We start from the raw sequence: 19,595 nt of genomic DNA, 5'->3' as shown, positions 1-19,595 counted from the left end.
AGCAGCAGTGCTGGCAGCCACAAAGATCCCAATGTTATCGGTAGCATCAATTGCAGATATTTAGATGCAATTTGTGATACCGGCAACTACTTGTGCTGTTCCATCGGTTGAAGTTTCGTGAGCAACTTCGGAGATTTCAATGGATGGTGGACTTTTATCGCGCCATTTAAAATACTGCGGTACGTCATTCACTACTATTTCAAGTGCGCGCAGACATGAAAGGATCAGATGTCCAAATAATGAACTAAGAACACTGTTTCGGTGCAACAAGTGTAATAAACATTAGGAGAACAACGAAGAGAAGAACAGCCAAGAGGAGAACAGCGAAGAGAAAAACAGTCATGAGGAAATTAGCTAAGGAGAGGAGAACAGCCAGGACATGAAAATGAAAGAAGAGCTGAAGAAAATCACAGAAGTGATGAAGATGGGTTACAAAGTGAGGAATATTGAACAAGAAGGAATGAAGATAAACCAGAGAGAGAGGGGAAAATACCAAGAAGAGCCGAAGAGAAGTCAAGAAATGATGTTCATGAGTCAAGAAGAGTTGGGGAAATGCAAAGAAGAGACAAAGAAAGACCATGAAGAGACGAAGAATGACCAAGAAGAGGTAAGAAAGACCAATATGGGGTGAAGGAAGACCGGGAAGAGACAATGAGAACACAAGGAGTCATGAAGATGTTACAAGGAGAAATTAAGTGCAATCCAGGCGAGATTCAGAAGAACCAAGAGAATACGAGTAACCAAGAAGAGACGAAGAAGAGCTGGGAAGAAATGCTGTGCGAACAACTAGCTGCGAGAGAAGAACTGGAGAGAAAAAGGGAAGAAACAAGGAAACCGTTGGAAGGCAATAATCAATGCTCTCAAGAGTATCGAGTCCGTCCAAGGCAATGGTCGGTCCGTCTCGGGCAGCTGGCTGAACGACATGGGGCATCTACGACGCGGCAGTGTCACCGGGTGACGAGAGAAGCTACATCTACTGCGAGAGAGGGTTATCTGGTGAGACTGTACAGCCCGCGATGGAGGAAAGGCAGGAGGCCTAAACTTCGAGTAGCATGGGGACACCCAGGAGGAGATGCATTACCTGTTCGGGACGAACAGGTTTAAGGAGGGGGTAATGTTACGAACGGGAGCAGGGCTGCGGCGCGTGCAGGTTCGGAGCTGGCTGGCGGCCCCGCACTGCCATTGGTGTCACGTGGCCGCCGCAACATGAGACGTGCCGCGCGCGTCTGGTAGATTACAAAGGTCGCCACTTTCCCCCCTCCTTCCCTTCGTTCCCCGCTCTCGGCGCCCATTATCTGACACCTGACAGCTGTCGCGTGAGCCGCCGACGCGTGTCTCGAGAATTCTGCCGTCGGGTCGGCGCGGAATGACACGACGGGCCCCAGTCGCGCTCGCGACTTCTAAAAGTGGAGCCGTGGCCTATATAAACCTAGGACGCCGCCTTCAGGAGAGAGTTGGGAGTTGAGTTGATCTGGGCAATAGTGCCGCGGGTGCTGCGAGAGTCCCGAGCGAAGTCGAGCGAAGCATCGAGTGGTTCCTCGGCGAAGGGAAGTCCGACGGCGGCGGAGGAGTCCCGCGACGGAGGTCCATAAGGGGTGCTGTGGCGATAGTTGCGCCAGAGGTGCGGCCCAGCGAGGTGTGTGGTGTGTAAGAACCAAGTAACTGGGGAAGCAACATTTTTAAGTGTAATTGATTATTAGGAATTTTTAGAAGATTTATTTGTTAGTAATGTAAATATTGGCAATCAATATAACTGTAGTAAAATCTTTAATTGGGCTCTCCATTTACGAACCCATTAGTTTTCCCACGACGATTTATTATTTTCATTTAATAATAAATTGTAACAATATATCGCACCCCCAGAATAAGACTGTCGTAACTACGAATTCAATGTTTTGAGTAAATTGGGTTTAAAAATTTGAAAGTGTCATGATAAATCAGGGTCAGCTACCTCCCTTTCGTAATTTTTGTGGCATGTGTTGTTATTGCATAGCTTTGAAGATACCTTCTAATAGACATCTGAAATTGAATATAAATATTTTAAAAAAATAATGAAAGAAGTTACAACAGTTTAACTGTTGGTTACAGGTGCAAATAAATAATTACAACAATGTTTATTATGAATGATTATTGACATTCTGGTTAGTAAAGACAACAAAAACTAAATGTTACATTTTCCTTAATTACACTTATAATACTTATAATAAAAGTTAATTCAACACAACTGCAGTCGAATTTGAACATTAAAAAATGTAGATACAACAAGTTAACTGTCAGTGACTATTTAAATACTTCAAGTTTGTTGAATATACTGTAGTTACTATAGAGAACAAACATTAATTACACTGTCCCAAATTACACTTAAAATACAAGTATCATCAATGCAACACATTATTGCAGTTGTTTGTAAAGAGTTTTCATCAACAACAAAAAACACTAGCTACTCGCTTTCACATTCGAAAGTATCCTCTCTACTTTTACCTTATTATTGGACTATATAATTTTATTATTGCTTTCAAATGAGGTATTGGTGACAATTTTAAACCACATAAAAACATGGGACAATAATGGCAGTAGACAAATAAAAACACACTATGTAGTTATGTTGTTTGGAAAACTGCTAATATTTTTAATGCCTAACTTTATCCCTCACTGTTAGACAAATATCCCACATAAATAAATTCAACTTTAGTACAAATACAGGCAGTTTGGATTTCAGAATAAAAACTGTGGCAGTGATAGATTAGCTTAACAGATCATCCTTAAATTCGTAATTTCCGGAGGTATGTAGGGCACACACATAAACCAAAAGTTTGTTTGTCCTGATAGATTTTATGTCACCAAATATTTTCACCACTTGAAAGTTTTATTTTAACTGGTTAGTCTAGTTATAATGCGCCGGCTAGCTAGTTCAGGGTGAGCAGATAACTTTAAAAACAAGACACCTGGGGTTAGACGAGATAATGAAGTTTGTAATAAATTAAAAAAAAAAAAATTATGTTTATAAAAATTATGTCACGAATTTGTATTAAGTTATTTAGGCAATGCAAGTTCATTTGTCTATAGGGTCATACAAATCAGATGTGTGTTTTGGGTAGCGGTGACAATTAGGGAAATTAACAAGCGCCACAATGGCGTGACTTACGGTATCGGCGACAATCGCAATTTCTATCCACAATTAAATAACATTTTACATGTTTCCCTAAAACATTTTCTACACACGTAGCTTTGCACATCTACTTGTGTCCTAAATACACACAATCCTATTTACTTTCAATTGTTATATTTATTTAACAAACTATATTGGCTTTAACTTCGAGCGTCCTTCGGTCTTAAAAAAGTCCCCAACATTCCTTCGCTCGTTGCCAGCCCGTTCAAAAACGTCCATATGGCGCATTCCTATTGGCCCGTACGAATCGTAAGATTTAAGCTTTAAGTCCAAAACAATTACACACAATTACAACAATAACTGAAATATTAAATGTTTTTCAAAATATAACTTAACCAAGGAAAAATACGTGTTATTAAATGTTGTAATAAAAAAATAAGTTTTTAAATGTATTGTTGCAAACGACTCGGTCCACAGTCATAGAGAGCATTCACATGGATAGATTTTTTCTGTTTATAATCAAATAACATTGACACTCGATACTGTTTTGTAATGATTCACAATATTAAATTAAATGTTTGCAAACGTAAATATAAACAAACAATCTGGGCCTATGTTTCGGCACACCTCATTGGGATTGTTGCTTCGCTTTGACTGATCAAGTGATCAGTAGTTGTTGGTAGGGACTGATAGAACTCGTGATATACACTTGGAATTATTCCATCAGCACATAATGATGAAAGGTCCTTCTTTTCAGAAGAGATGCATGGCCTTGCTATGTAGGCAGGAGTGAGTGAAAAACCCTCAGAAAACGGACGACCTCTTCGACGTCGCCTAATATGGATAGATTTGAATTCGTCACTTTCAAAATATGTCTTATAAAACAGCACATATTTGTGATCTTTCTTGACTTTTAGTACGCGAATGTCATTCCATTTCACGACATCTCCATGTTCATCTGCAGTGAAATTACTTCCCATTTCTGCAGATAATGTCTTAAAGTCATGAAAGTCGGTAAAGTTCATTTCCCTCACATGATAAGGATTTCCTGTCTTTTTGGAACACTGAACAATCCCAGTCCACTGTGAAGGTACATAAACAAGACCACTTTTCAAGGCTCTCTTTTTTTTTTTTTCGATACAAGAATGCATCGAATCTCCAGCATTCTGTGTGTGTCCTACAATCAAATATTTGTGTGTAATGGATTCTACCTTCTGTAGTGTCTGGGTGGCGAACAGATACATTGTAGCTAGGAATTTGTTTTTGTTTTGAGCACAACAATTATCGCTGTAGAACATGAAATCTGTACAGTCTGTACACTTTATATATATTCATACACACACGATGCAATTTCTATTGCTCCTTTGTTTCCAGATGCCTCATTCCACAGGTAACAATAGCCATCCTTTGATGCATTGTCAAATATTGTGAAATTATACACATTTAGTCTCCTCTTATAGTACAATACAGAAACATTCCCACAAGGTGTCTGGAGTACTGACTGTAAATCAAAGTCACATACTCTTATTTGCTTATTTTTGAGTGCTACTTCTACATCAGCCCTTTTTATTTCACATGACATTATTTACATTTAATGTGGTTTTGATATCTATCTTCGAGCTGCACACGTTCCTCAAGACTGGCGTTATTGTATTGCTCGCAAAGTACACACTGGTCCTTTTTTGGTGTGAAAAAACCTAAATTAAATTCGTTGTTGAACACTCTTGCATACGTATGTTCCTTAGCACATACCTCATTTGATGTGCCACATTTTTCTTTATACAGTCGGTACATGTGAGAAATCGATAGGCTCCCATCTAAATAGCATCGCCTTGTTTGAGCACGTAAGTAGTGGCTTTCTATCACAGGGAAGGATTTTATGTGGCTGCGAATCCCATCTAATATAACATCTTTCGGTTAATAATGGCGGTCACCAGCTGTAACATACAGTACCAATCTTCTAAATATATTTTCTCTTAACAACAAAACTGTTGTAACTGGAGTTACCACAGTACCAAACTTTAAAAAATATTTTCTTTTAACAGCAAAACTGTGGTAACTGGAGTTACGACAGTCTTTGTGTTTATACCCACTGTAAAACGATTATATGTATACTGTGGTTTTGTTCATTGACTGATGTCCTTCGTACTTAGAGATACGACAGTTTTACTGTTATATGCGTGTCAAAACGGTGAGTCAGGCTGCGCACTTACCTCAAAATGGCATTTTTGGGAGTTACGACAGTATTATTCTGGGGGTGCGATATATACTTTGTCATTAGTATTGGGAGGCCAGTCTGCTGGTGTTTTCCATGGATATAGGATCTATAGTTTTTTTTTAATTTTGTCTCACTGGATTCGAACCGATGTCTACATGATGTGTTTTTAGTAATATTTTTATAAAAAAATTGATTTATTAATTGTTTTATGACTTTAAAATTTTTTCCGAAATTTTTCTTTTAATATACCACGGATTTTCAAGATAGTGGCCATAACGAAAATTTGCAACATTCTAGAATCCAAGATGGTGTCCGTAACTAAATGTGCAATGATGACATCATACACATCCAAGTTGGCAGGCATAACGAAACGTGCACTGTTTCTAGAATCCAAGTTGGACACCATAACGAATTGTGAAACTGTAATGTTTAATTCAAGATGGTGGAGTTCCTATTATTTTAATAATAAATATTTTTATGAATTCAATTTTTTTCAACATTTTCTGATAAAAATATACGGATTTTTAATTATAAAGGCCCTAACGAAAATTGCAACCATGATGTTATAATTCAAGATGGTGGAAAGTTCTAGAAAACAAAATATCGGAATTCCAAATGGCGGAAAGTTCTTCAAAACAAAATTTTGGAAATAAAGATGGTGAATCCAAGATGGCCGCCGTTGTAAAGGTATCCTAGACTGCCGCCGTAGCGTCACAATCAAAGATGGCGTCGAAAATCCACAAACCATAGCCTGAAGCCTGGGCCAGCTCCGGCCAATATATACTACTAGGTACCCACTTATTTTGTTTCCTGTACCTACACTCAGTTGATCGTGTCAATATTGCGACTCGTGAAATATATCGGGTATGGCCGAACCATTACATTAACTTGGTGACCCCGTTTATGTAATTTTTTTTTTCCTTGTGCATAGACTCTGTACTTCTGGAACTACTTCATATTTCCTCTTCTTTGCATTAGGCTCTCGTCACCAACTTATGTCTTCATACTGATGGTTGGTTTTTAATTATTTTTAATTTCCTCAAGTTCACTAGTGATTGGTGTAAATATATCTACATTTTCCATATCACATGCAAGTCTAGCTCTTCTAGCAAACATATATTTTTCACGAACAGACTGTATAGCACAATGGAGGTCACTTGTCAGTCCGATATTGTACTGGCTGAAAACATATCGCAAGCCTTCCTATTTTACTTTTTATTCTTCCGCAGAAACTTCTTCCCTGTGGTTAGAAAGATCTGTTTTCGTTGCCAAGTGAGTTAGTGCTACATCCAGGCTACTTCAAAAAGTCCTCAAATCTTCACGTCTTTGTGTATTCGATACTTCGATCATGTCGATTATTCGAGAATCTGAGGCCTCCACTCGCTGATCGATGGATAGCAGGTACTCCAGTAGTTGTTTTTCCCTCGTACTTTCTACTTTTTCAGTTATTAAAGAAGTATATTTGCTGATATCAGCGTCGTGAGACTTTAGACAATATGCAGTTCTGTAGCACGACTGCTAAGACCGAATATCGAAATGCTATGACTAATGTTTGACGAAAAACTGATCAAAACCTGGTCTGTACTTGTATTTATATAGAGTCCAGTTCTTAACGATAACTAGGAAACAAAGCTTTTTTTTTTTTTTTCGGGGCAAGGAGCATATGTGTTTCAATTGTTGAAACGTCATATCGATGTGTATGTGGTATTGGCAAGCATAGCGTACATTAAGTTCGTTCATGCGAAAAGTAGATATGACGTTTGCGTTTTTACGTAGCAAATGCTTTTGAATTCGACTGTACGTTTTGCACAGGTAAATGCAGTCTACGTTTGCATTTTTGTCTATGGAAAAGTAATCTTATATAATGCCTTGTTTTTCGCACGTGATATTGTCGATGACTAATACTGAAATGGCTCTTGCTTCACTAAGAGGCAGCACATCTGCATTATCACTAAACGGAAATACTCCAGTTTTTCCACCGATCGTAGAATCGTAGCTAGGCGCTGGTACTTTGGCTGTTGCAACGTCAAACCTGAGACCATTTGGTGTTTCCAACAAACTTAGTACTATGTGGCACTAGTGCTCCTTGTATCGGTTACTGAAAACAAGTTGGCTGCCATAATTTCATACTGGCTAATGTAATATCTACTGTGGCATTAGTGGTGGTCGGTCAGTCTGCCTGTGACTGTCATGGAGAAAGGAACCATCGCTTTTTTCCCGAATGACCTCGCAGGGCTCGAAGCCAGTAGTATCTTTTTATGAAAATTTTATTATCATAATTTAATATTTTTTTTTATAATTTTTAATAATTTCCAAGATTTTCAAAATGGTGGCCGTGACATAATTTTAAAATGGTGGAATAATTTTTTATAAAAAATTGATTATATAAATATTTTATGAATTTTATTATTTTAACCCTAATATATAGTTTAAAAGTATGGTGTATCAAGATGGCGACCGTAACAAAAAGTGCAACGGTGACATAATTTAAAAAATGGCTGTCGTAACGAAAAGTTCTGTGTTAGTGGGGCATTCGATTCCAAGATGTCGGAAAGTTCTAGAATCCAAGATGGCTAAAAACTAAAACCGTATAATCCAAGATGGTCTCCGGGTCAAGGTAAAAGTTCAAGGTCAGTGTCATCCAAGATGGCTGCCGTAATGTCATGATCCAAGATGGTGGTCGGCGCCACGGCACACCAAGACTTCAGGCGCAGTATGCCCTACTATAGGTTACATATCGTGTCCGAGTGGCGTGTTGTAAGTGTATTTGCAGAATGAGAACACATTTGTAATTTGTTATTGTTGTACGAGCGATTATTGACATAAACAGTGTTTGATAGGTTAAAGGAAAGACCACGAATGAAGAAGTTTATGGAAACCCCTGAGCGGCCTGTGAGAGTGTGTTTGCTCGCTGGAGGGCTCGAGCGACAGGCGGCGGCGGAGGAAGCTAATATCCGCGGTCTGCTGAGCGCCGGCTTGGTCTCTTCCTGCTTCCCGTCTCATCTCCGCAGTCCCAGTCACTGTGTTCAAGTTCAGCCAACACTGTCCATGTGGTGCTAAAGGTTATAGCGGGTTTGTCTGTGAAGTCGGTTTACGGACGATAATTTAACGTGATAACGTCATAACAAAACATTCATGAAAAATTGCATACTATTTAATTTTCAAATATTATTTACAGTTTTTTTGCAAATTTAATTTTAATAATTTGTTTAAATATAATCACGAACGATTAGTTATAGAAATAAACTGAAATCAAATCAATGTCAATAAATTGTTAATTTGAAATGATGAAATCGGACAAATAAATCAAAAATTTTTAATTGCTGCTTTATATTATAGAAGATTTTCTCGCACGGTGGTTGGCCGGTTCTTGCACGCTCGGCGCAGGCGGAACGTGACAATGAGTCATGCTTTTTCTTACGTGCAGCCGGCGTTCATCGATTTATAAGACGTTATCACGTCAAAAATCTGATTAACAAGCGAAAATTATATTGACTTGTGACATATGTATGAGCTACATGAGATGGCATATTTGGAACACAAGTACGAGCCATCTGCTGGCGCGACATGGTTTATCGTGTTACACCTGTAACGGTTTAGTCAGCCGAAGCCAAGAAAACTGTCGATTTGGTCGTTTTCATCCGGATTTCGTTACAAATATTGCTATTTCTCAGGGGAACTTTTTTTTATCAAAACATTATCTTGTCATTCTTGAATAAATTAGTTTTAAGCAGTGAAATAATTATTGGAATTGTGTCTAATAGTTTTACTGTTCTCTTTTCAAACAAGCAAATATTATGAAATATTCTAGAGCAGAGAAAGCATTGAAATGCAAATTATTTTATTCTTAACTTGAATCTAACTGCAACGTTAACTACACACTGGACTGCACTAAGAACACAATAGATTAAAGAACGACTGAAGACATATGCTGTGGAAAAAAAAATCAATAAAATGCATCGTAACACAGAGAAAGTATTCAATTTATTTGACAGTTTAAAAGAAAACAGCAATTTTAAATAAACGCCCATGACCACAACGACTGCAGTAAAGAAAGCATTAACAATGCAAAAGCTGTTGCCAATATGAATAGAACCGAAGTAAATGAAATATTTCGATAATACCCTATATGAGTTTCGTAAGATATCTTCGAATAGCAGTAGCAATATTTTCCTGTGGAGTAATAGATAAACGATTTATCGAAAGACACTGATATTTTATAGAAGAAATCAGCAAGGGAAGATTTTCAAGAAATAGTTTTAAAAAAAAAATCCCTTTCGGCACAGTCTACAGGCTTAGGTAGATTTTGAAGTAACTTTTTATTCTGGAAATATTTTGTTGGAAACTTCTATAAAATTCGGTAACATTTAAAGAATTTATTGTACATAACAAATTTATGTTCCCAGATATTACAAAATGATCGATTAAACATTTGCTCATTTTCCGTGCAGCGAAAATATTATGAATGTTTTTAACTGAACGCATCCAGAATTGAATATCTTAGACCAAATTACATATTATGCAACTAAGGTATTTATTCAATATTTTTGACTTTCAAAAGCTATTTTTCATCTCTAGCACTAATAACGTAGTCGTATAAAATTTGCTTTGCACCAAGATATAAGATGATAATAATAAGATGGTTTAAAATAAATTCAAACTAATTTGAAAAGAAGAATTTTTTTTTCAACCCTTGTTTTTAAGGTAATAATTCATTTTCTCAAAAATTGTTTTAGGTAAAGTTTAGGAATCATGCAATAAATTATAATGGATTTGATAGTTTACTTTCATAGGCCTACTTTGTTATTCCCACCCCTTGCAAAATGACTGGTTAGATACAAATTTATTTTAACAAAAGTTTAAGACAATATTTAGAAAATTAAACAAAAATAAAAATGTATTCGATAGCGTTAATGGTATTGAAGTTTTATTTATTTTGTTATTCCAACCCGAGTGTTTTCTTAACCCTTGCAATAACTTTTTGTATTATCAAAAATTGTTTCAGACAAAGTTCTTAAATAAAAATAATTTTTATAAGATAATTTTTATAAAATAAGATGTACAAACAATTTGAACGTATTTGATGGTGTAGTTACTAAATGAGTTATGAATTTAATTTCGTGTTTGACCCTTTTTTATCCATCCTTTGCAGTGGTTGGTTGTATCAAAAATTTTGTTTAGACAAGACAAATTGTATTGGTAATATTTGAAGAATTTGTAAACATTTTGAACGGATTTGAGATTGTGCCTACTAACAGAGTTATCAATGTTTTCGTCATTCAACCCCTGTTTATTCCACCCCTTGCACAAATGGCAGGTCGTATGAAATATTATCCAAGACGAAATTTGTAGATAATAATTCATGGTTTTGCAATAAATTAGAATAGTTTTACCTAATAGTGTAATTTCTGCAATGGTTGGATTTCACGAGAAAAATCGTTAATTGCAATGACCTTTTACTATATCATTTAGGCACATACTTAATAAAAAAATACAATAAAATAATCTTATACAAATATGTATTGTTACGGATTATTTTTAATAATAGTGGGGGGAAACTGGGTTCGTAAATGGATAGCCCAATTAAAGTTTGTACTACTGCACAGTTTTATTGACTGCTAATATTTACATCACTAATACATTATCTTACTCAAAATGCCTACTAATCACTGACTCGCACTCAGTATCTCAAGTCCTCGCTGGGCCGCACCCCTCGCGCAACTCTCGCCGCAGCACTCCTCGTGGACCTCCGTCGCCAGACTCCCGTCGTACTCCGTCGCCGCCGTCGCACTTCCCTTCGCCGAGGATCCGCTCGACGCCTCGCTCGGAACTTCGCTCGGGACTCTCGCCGCACCCGTGGCACTATCGCCCTTGAAAAACTCCCCCAGAGGCCGGCGTCCCGGTCTTATACTCTTCGAGTAGACAACAGCGCGGCTGGGGCCAGTCGCGTCATCCCGCGCCGACCCGACGCCCGAAGCGTCGAGAAGGGCCGCGGGATTCCCAGTTGCTGCCAGAGCCGCGCGGGGAGCAGGGTGGAGGAGGGGGGTAGCGACGACCCTTGTAATCCAGCAGTCGCGCGCGGCACGTCTCACGTTGCGGCGGCCACGTGACGTCAGAGGCCGTGCTGAGCCACCAGCCAGCTCCGAACCTGCGCGCGCCGCGGCCCTGCTCACGTCCGTAACATTATTATACATACAAGAAAATACCTTAAAGCCCGGTCTCATAATAAAGTTAAATATATATTTTATTATCTGTGCTGGATTATTTGTAGTTTAACACCATTTTTTTTAATACGTTAAAAAGGCGGTCACAACTTTCCTTAATCTTTATAAATAAATAGGCGTTAAGGTTTCCTAACAAACTCGAAGGCGCGCGCATTTACAATTGCGTGAAAATCAGTCAAAAACTCAACATTTTGCATTGCAGTGCAGTTCCTTGATGCGGGTAAAAACAGCTGAGACGTTTCTCACGCCGCACAGAGGGGTATTTGATCCAAAAACACGGACAAAATTTGATATTTACAAAAAAGTTAATTCTCGGAAAAGTAGGGATCCTGAGTGTTTAATAAAAACCGGTTTTTATTTTACCTGAGTCACTCTGTGCTGCGTGGTCAGTCGCCATCCAAGCGCTTTGCTGAATGCATGTACGAACTTGTAAGTGAAAGCAAAATGAAACAATAATTTCTGTGTTACTTTTAAGTGTTTATTAAAGTGAATTGTGATTTTTTTTAATGGATAATGTTAAGCCAGGTATTGTGCTGGGGATCTTTCAGGTTTCACAATGTTATTAGAAATGAACAGAAACAAGATGTGATTCCGTCTGATTATAATTACGTAAAGTTTATTAAAGGAAAATTAATAACAGATAGAAAAGTCATTAACATACAATTTCAATTACTTAATTAATTAGCTCTCAGATATATTTAAAGGGAAATATGGGCTAGCCCTAAATTAAATTATAAAAAAAGGTCATTAAAAAATACATAAACCAATAAAAAAAATACAAATATGTTTAAACTATCCCAGTATTCTCAAAGTCCAGATGTGGCGTTTATCTGATGGACTTCGTCTAACGGCGTAGTTTAAGAAAGTTCAGAAAAGGTTAAAAGGTACAGAAGCACCGGAGGTCGGGGCTTCGTTTCCCGGAGATCATGCGGGAACATGATGCCAGGGCGCTTGTGTCCTGTTGTGGAAGGGAGATGAAAATGCCAATTCGGCGTCCGGCTCTCGGACCCTGTCTGCGAACAGTCCAAATCAAAACTGATCAGAACTTGTACACAGACAGTATACGGGGCAGAAAATGCCTGGAAAAGTTCAGGGGAGGTTGGGGAAAGTCGCGGATCGTCACTCACCAGACAGGGAAGTTGGCTTCTATTTACAGGTGCGTCGCCAGCCAGGAACTGGATCCCGCGAATACGCGGCTGGGCGCAGACGTTTTCTTCATTTCAAAAAAAAAAGATTTAAAAGAAAACTAACTATTATGTTTCTTACTGTGCAGACGGACTAAACTACATAAGGAAGATTACAGGGATAGCATCCCTTATTTAAGCGACTACATAGTCGGTTGCGGCCGGATGGAAGTCTTGCAGAGTCTCGCCGATTCGCCGATAATCGCAAACGATCCGTCTGCAGTCGCGACGCGAAGCGAAGTGTCTCGCGAAGAACCGCGTCTCGTAATTAAAAGTAAAGGTTCAATCAAAAGTGGGGGGAGGGACTGGGACGTCTGGACCGAAAGGTTCCGAAGTTCCCCGAGTGGGCGTCATAAAAAACTCTGACTTTGATGCCTCGAAGTTGGTAGCACTGGCAGACTAGCGCTACCTGTTGAGGGGTGTCTGAAATAAAAAAAAGAATCGACTCGCTCAAGGCATCTGCTTAAACCAGGGGTTAAAGGGCGCATTCAGGAGCTGCACTCTGGCGGCCAAAATAATAAGTTACTGTTTCTGCAGCTAGATTTCGTGGGCGGTCCAACTTTGCACACACATTTTTTATGCCCGTCGCCCTTGGAGACGGTCGCTGTCTGCTGGGGTTTATGACCGGTCATTGGTCTTAGGCGAATTCTTAGAACCGAGAGGGGAGGGGGGTGAACAAAAGTGCAACGACGCTGGGAACTAGCGTCCATGACGTGACTCTCATGGAGTGAACCTAAGACGTATTCGTGACGGTAAAGGCTATGGTCAGCTCGTCTCTGAGAAATGGTAACAACTCGTCCAGAGCTGTGTGCAGTTTTAGTCATGAAGTGAAGTAACGTTACAGGCCTGGAACGTGCCTGTAAGCGAGGGAAATTTCAAACGTGCTGCCAACAAAGTCTTGGATCTGCAAAACATCCTATAGGTCTCTGGGAAAGGTTCTTCGGTCTAACTGGCACAAAGTTTAACTAAGGGGAGTACACCAGCCTAACAAAGAGTAAATCGCCCTTTAGTAACCAAATCGCCCTTTAGTAACCAAATTATAGAGCAAAATAAAATTTCCAAAAATAATTTAAAATAATAATAAAATAAAAAAAAACGTTGAAATTCCTAATTTCCGGCACAGTATGTACTTATTATTACAACTACTTTACAATGTTTATTTGGCATTAATTTACTTTTAACTGTATGATTTTTAAACTGAGATGACGTGGCCATGTGTTTTTACTGAAAAATAAATATACTGATATATTAGTTAATGTTCCGGAATTTTCCCGGTTGTGCTCTTTGTTTTATATGTTAGATTACGTTTTCTTCTTACTGAAAATCTGAAATTTAGGTGCCAAAAAGTGCCAATTAATTTTATATTAAATATTTTAGTGCAGCTTATGTTTCTTTAAAAATACACTATATTTGAGCCTAGTCGTCTCATTTTTCATTTTCTTTCTTTTCAGGGCCTTCTAATGTGAAAATTGTTAATAGAGAATTTATATTTAAGAAGTTGAAGCAATATTATGAAAATGATTTGTCTAAAAAACTAGATATATTTCAAAATGAAATAATAAATGGCCCTAGTTTTCCTACAGAGCAAAAAGCTGAATTTCTCAAAACATTTTCGCGATTTAAATCTGAAATTATAACTAAATGGCAAGCTGCTAAAGAACAGAGCATTTTTCTTGAAGAATAACTACAAATGGCTTCAAGGCACAATGGAAATACCTCTTAAAGTCACTAATGCAACTGTTGGCCGTCCGCAAAAGCCTTTGAAGACCTGACAGATCACAGTAAACGCTGTAAAACAGAACATCTAAGGACGAGTAATGAGTCTCAAGAGTTGCTGTATGCAGGACAAATGTTGCTACGGGAGCAGGGTAATTTAGGTGGAGCACACGTAGTGAAAGACATCATGACTACTCCAATGCGCGGTGACAAGTACAAAAAAGCATTCAGGAAAAGTAATCCGTCATCGTCAGTTAGTAAACAACTAACTCCAACAGAAGCTCTATCAATGTTTGTTGAAGCTTCTTTAAGTAGAAGACAGTATGAGATTATTCGAGAAACTTCTAAAGGTCTTTATCCTTGCTACAGTATTTTACAAAAAGCGAAAAAAGATTGCTATCCTGTAGAAGAATCCTATTGGGTTACTGAAACCTACGCAGAGGTTGTTTTGCAGGCGTTATTGCACCATACCGTAGAGCGACTTATATTATATTTAAACGATGTTGTTGAAGTTTTAACAAGTGAAGAATTGGCTTCCCTTGAATTGACATGCAAGTGGGGCTGTGATGGATCTCATCAATCTCAATATAAACAAAAGTTCCAAAATAGCAGTGATTCTGACGCTAACATCTTTCAGTCTTCTCTAGTTCCTTTGCGACTTTGTCTAACAAGCCATAAAGTGATTTGGCAAAATCCTACTCCTTCATCTCCTCGGTTTTGTCGTCGTATGAGGATAAGGTTTATCCATGAGACGTCAGATGTAACTAATGAAGAAATAGAATACCACAACAACAACATTAAATCTTTAAAACCAACATTGATTGTAAAAGAAGACAACGAAATAGTTGTAAAGCACGCTATGCTTTTGACTATGGTCGATGGCAAAGTGTGTAATGCAGCAACAAATACTAGTTCAACCATGAGATGTTACATTTGTAAAGCTACATAAAAGCAGTTCAATGATTTGTCAAAATGTAATGAAGTAAATACTGAAAATTTAAAATTTGGTTTGTCAATATTACATGCCCGAATAAGGTTTTTTGAAACTTTACTCCATATTTCGTACAAGATTATTGTTAAGAAGTGACAAATACGATCTGAAGAAGATAAAATGATAATAAATGAAAGGAAAAAAAAATATACAGCAGAAATTTAGGACAGAACTTGGGCTCATTGTTGATGTACCGAAATCCCACTATGGCAACAGTAATGATGGCAATACAAGCCGAAGGTTTTTCGCAAATTCTGAAACGTCTGCAATGATCACAGGTATCGACAAAGGTCTCATAGAAAAATTTGCCACTGTCTTAGAGGTGATTTCCAGTGGACACGACATCAACCTTGAAAAATTTTCTAATTACTGCCTAGATACAGTCAAATTGTACCTAGAATTATATTCGTGGCACCCCATGACCCATACAGTCCACAAAATATTAATCCATGGACCTGTGATTATTGAGCACGCCTTACTTCCAATTGGGACATCAGAGAAGGCTGCAGAGGCCAGAAATAAACACTTTTGCCAATTTAGAGAAAGTTACTCTAGAAATTTTTCGCGGGAACAAAGCATTACTGACGTCTGACCCCTATTTAAGCTCCATTAGGCGAAGAAAAAACAAATCAAAACCTTTTAGCAAGATCGCTTTAGAAATGCTGCTTCTTGAATAATAAAGAAGGAGGCTCTAAGGAACATGCGAAAGAATATGATGAAGGGTGTTGAGAATATTCCTGAGACTGATATTTTCGTCTTATTTGTAATAAAAAGATATGTATATTATTCTGCAAAACAAATTGCCCTGTAAATTAAACTGATTTATTTCAGTGTCTGTTTAATAAGTAATATTCTTATTATAAATATAAAATTTTTTCTCAACTTTTCAAGCAATTGGAAATAAAATAAAACATTAAACATTAATTCCTGTGAGTGGAAGTACGCAAAACCAGTTCAGCTCAATAGCAAAAAGAATTACTCAACTTAGTGTTTTTTTTTTTTTACAAATGTGCATAACAGGTTGTGAGATCATCGCCGCTATGAATCCACACACCTTTCTGACTTATACTTAAGGAAAAGGAAAACATAATAATTCGAAAATAATTTTGTCCGTGTTTTTGGATGAAATACACCTGTGTGCGCCGGGGCGTGATGGTGCAGACAGACCACAGGAGTGATTGCTGTCAGCACACACTGGCAAGAGCTCGGAGTTATCAGCCACTGTCCTCCGCGCACTTCTTCCTGGCTACCAAGTGCGCGCAGCATTGCGCGTAGAAAGCAGCACAAAAGGAAAATAGTTCCAGCACACACACAAGGAAAATGATATATAAAATTAAATGACCATACCGTACACAAATTTATTACTGAATACAAAATCCCTCAAAACTATTTACAAAAATTAAATCTATATACATTTATATACAACTTGATTTACTAAAACTAAATGTTCTCCGCCTTTCCAGACAAAAACAACTGTAACGTGATCGATTGTTACAAATAATTCTCAACAAGAATTTTTTGTGTAATATTTACCTATGCAACTTATCTTTTAACCTTTATTAGGGTAACAGCCGATGTAAAATATAAAGCAGTTAAGAGAAAAAAGTTATATCATTATAACTCATCAGCAACTACAATAGTTAAAATATTATTCCAACTTTTTTTTTTTAAATTTGGGATTAAGTCTCGTCGACAGAGTTTATAATAGACAAAATGGTTGTTTCTACATTCAGTAAAACAAGTGAAACTGGCTTAATGTAAAATAGGTAGTATAAATTTATTTTATGTAACTAAAAAATCTAAAACGTCGATATATTACTAACACAATAGTAACTTATTCTTAAAAAGACGTAATGAAATATAAGTGTGTCGTTCAGGTGTGACTGGTGATCGCTCGGCGAAGTGCTAGGCCCATTGTGACAGTGGCATCACCTTCAAGTACGACTCAAACTGAATGTGAAAGTTACACTGCAGTCACAAGGGTGCAGCACTTACGTTTCAATACTCAACACCATGCTATACTATACTTTTCTTAAGCTGTCTCATTTAAATTTTAAGTTATAGTTTTGAGTTGTAGGTATGCTTCTAAGCTATGGCAGTTCTAAGTCGTGATAGTTCTTAGTTTTTCTAACTTAATATATTTCTACGTTTTGTATTCAGAACTGCGTTATTTAAGTGGTCAGTTCTAATTTGTGTGTTTCTAAGTCATAATAGTTCTAAGTTGTGTTTCGGCGTAGCATGTTTCTACATTTGGACAGATCTAAGTATTTTGTTTCTAAGTTATTGTGGTGTCAGAATTGTGTATTATTAGTTATGACAGTTCTAAGGTGAGTGTATTAGTCATGATGGTTCTTAGAGGTGTTTTTCTTAGTTGTAACTTTTCTAAGTTGTGTTTCGTCTTTCTAAGTAATGATAGTTATAAGGTGTGTTTTTTTGTTATGATAGTTCTAATTTGTGTGTTTATAAGTTGCTATATTTCTAAAGTATGTATTTCTAAGTAATGATCGTTCTTACATATGACAAATCTTAGTTATGAAAATTTTTTTCTTGGATTATAAGTTATAACCTTTCTAAGTTGTGTGTTTCTAAGTTATTTGTGGATCCCATTTTGAATTAGTTACATCAACTAACGAGTTGCTTACACTGATTGTATTTTTTTTCTGAAATGTTGGTCTGCCTGGCTAACATCGGATCTGCCAGACATTGTAATCTGCGAGGGCGTGATAGTAGATTTTCTGTGGAACTAGTTGCGTTAATTGGCGATTGTTTCCGTAGAGGCTTACTGGATGCATACATGGTTACCTGCTTCTGCCTGGCCGTCTTAAGTAGGTGTGTTTCTTTAGTGAGCTTTTTACGCAATTCTTTGAGGAATTATAGTTTTGAGCAGTTTTTTTTTAATAATTTTACTATAGGAACCTAATGATAAAATTTGTATTGCAGCATTCCTAAAGGTAAACATAATCTTAATACTGTGTGTTCTCTTATTTCATTTTATTTCAGGGGCAGTGTCTCGTGAACGTCGGTGGAGACGTGGTTCTCGTGTCGTATTTCACGGAAGACTGTTGACTTGTTGAAGCTTCAACCTTGTACGTGCACCACCCACCACAACCCACCTACCACCCACCGCAAGGATGCGTGTATTTCAGATGGAACTGTATATTTAGTACAAATAATAACTCTTTTTCTTACCTGGTTTTGACGTTGTGCAAGAATATTTATGTTAAACCATTATCTGCGATGTTTACTATAATTTAATATTTCTGCTGTTGATTTTATTTGATAGTGGTTTAACTGTATACTAAATTAAGTTTTTCTTGGCTCTGCTGTCTTAGAATGCTTGTATAACATTTGATTGTAATATTTTTGTAATGGTTTATCATTGTACCGTTTGTTTTTTATGCACACTAAACCTTTTTAAAGTACAGTTGTTATTTTCAGTCTCTTTAAAAAGGAAATTGCAAATTAAACTTATAAAATTGTTAAACTTAAAATTATCAGGTAACTAACAATAAACAACAAAACAAATCATTTTTTATCTACATATGACTACATGTAAATGATTGACATTATAGAATATCTAGCCATTCTTTTACAACAATTCGTTTATAAAATTATACATTCCCATTCTTTGTAAGCGTTCCTCCTGTGTTCTGAGTCATACTTTTTAAAGTAAGTTTATTAGTTTTTACCAGTGACTATAAAACCATGTTAAAATGTTTTACAATTTTTAATATACAGATTTTTCCATAGTTTTCTTAAATTCAAGTTAACTATTAAAACGTAAAGAAAACATTTATTTAAGGAGTTGAGTTGTTGAAACAAGAATTATTTATAAAAACCCATGAATTATGTCACTATGCTCGTCACACTTAATGCCACCACTTCGCACGCAGTAGTGGATGTCTCCGATCAAAGAGCGCGCTCAATGTTTAGCCCCACGAGGCGATCATTGTTGGCGATTGTGCGGGAATATCCTGAAGAAACCCATCTGCGTCAACCGTGTTTCGACCTGGAGGCATGCCGACTAACTCTGCACGATAGTTGCCTAGCCAACCAGCATTCTGCCACTCGCGCGTGCTTTCTAACTCCAAACATTTAGAGAACTGATGTTTTTTACTTGTTGGACCTTTGAACGGGTATTCTGTCAAGTTAC

The 19,595-nt window shown here is 37.3% G+C and overlaps 1 protein-coding gene across 9 annotated transcripts in view; it reads left to right on the top strand.

Annotated features, from left to right (window-relative positions):
- Nucleotides 1–19,032, top strand: part of LOC134541697 (C2 domain-containing protein 5) — a 163,678-nt gene extending 144,646 nt beyond the window's left edge. For 3 of the 9 annotated variants that reach the window (XM_063385335.1, XM_063385339.1, XM_063385338.1), the window contains exon 19: nt 18,443–18,976. In XM_063385335.1, coding sequence (XP_063241405.1) covers nt 18,443–18,508 — 66 coding nt within the window. In that variant the 3' untranslated portion in view covers nt 18,509–18,976. Of the gene's footprint in view, nt 1–18,442 lie in introns of all 9 variants that reach the window. The other 6 variants (XM_063385330.1, XM_063385329.1, XM_063385332.1 and 3 more) reach the window with 4 other exon arrangements.
- Nucleotides 19,033–19,595: the final 563 nt, after the last annotated feature.

This window comes from Bacillus rossius, assembly GCF_032445375.1.
Source record: "Bacillus rossius redtenbacheri isolate Brsri chromosome 4 unlocalized genomic scaffold, Brsri_v3 Brsri_v3_scf4_1, whole genome shotgun sequence".
NCBI lineage: Eukaryota > Metazoa > Arthropoda > Insecta > Phasmatodea > Bacillidae > Bacillus > Bacillus rossius.
Note: the sequence above shows the minus strand (reverse complement) of the source record. Positions and strands in the feature narration are given on the sequence as shown.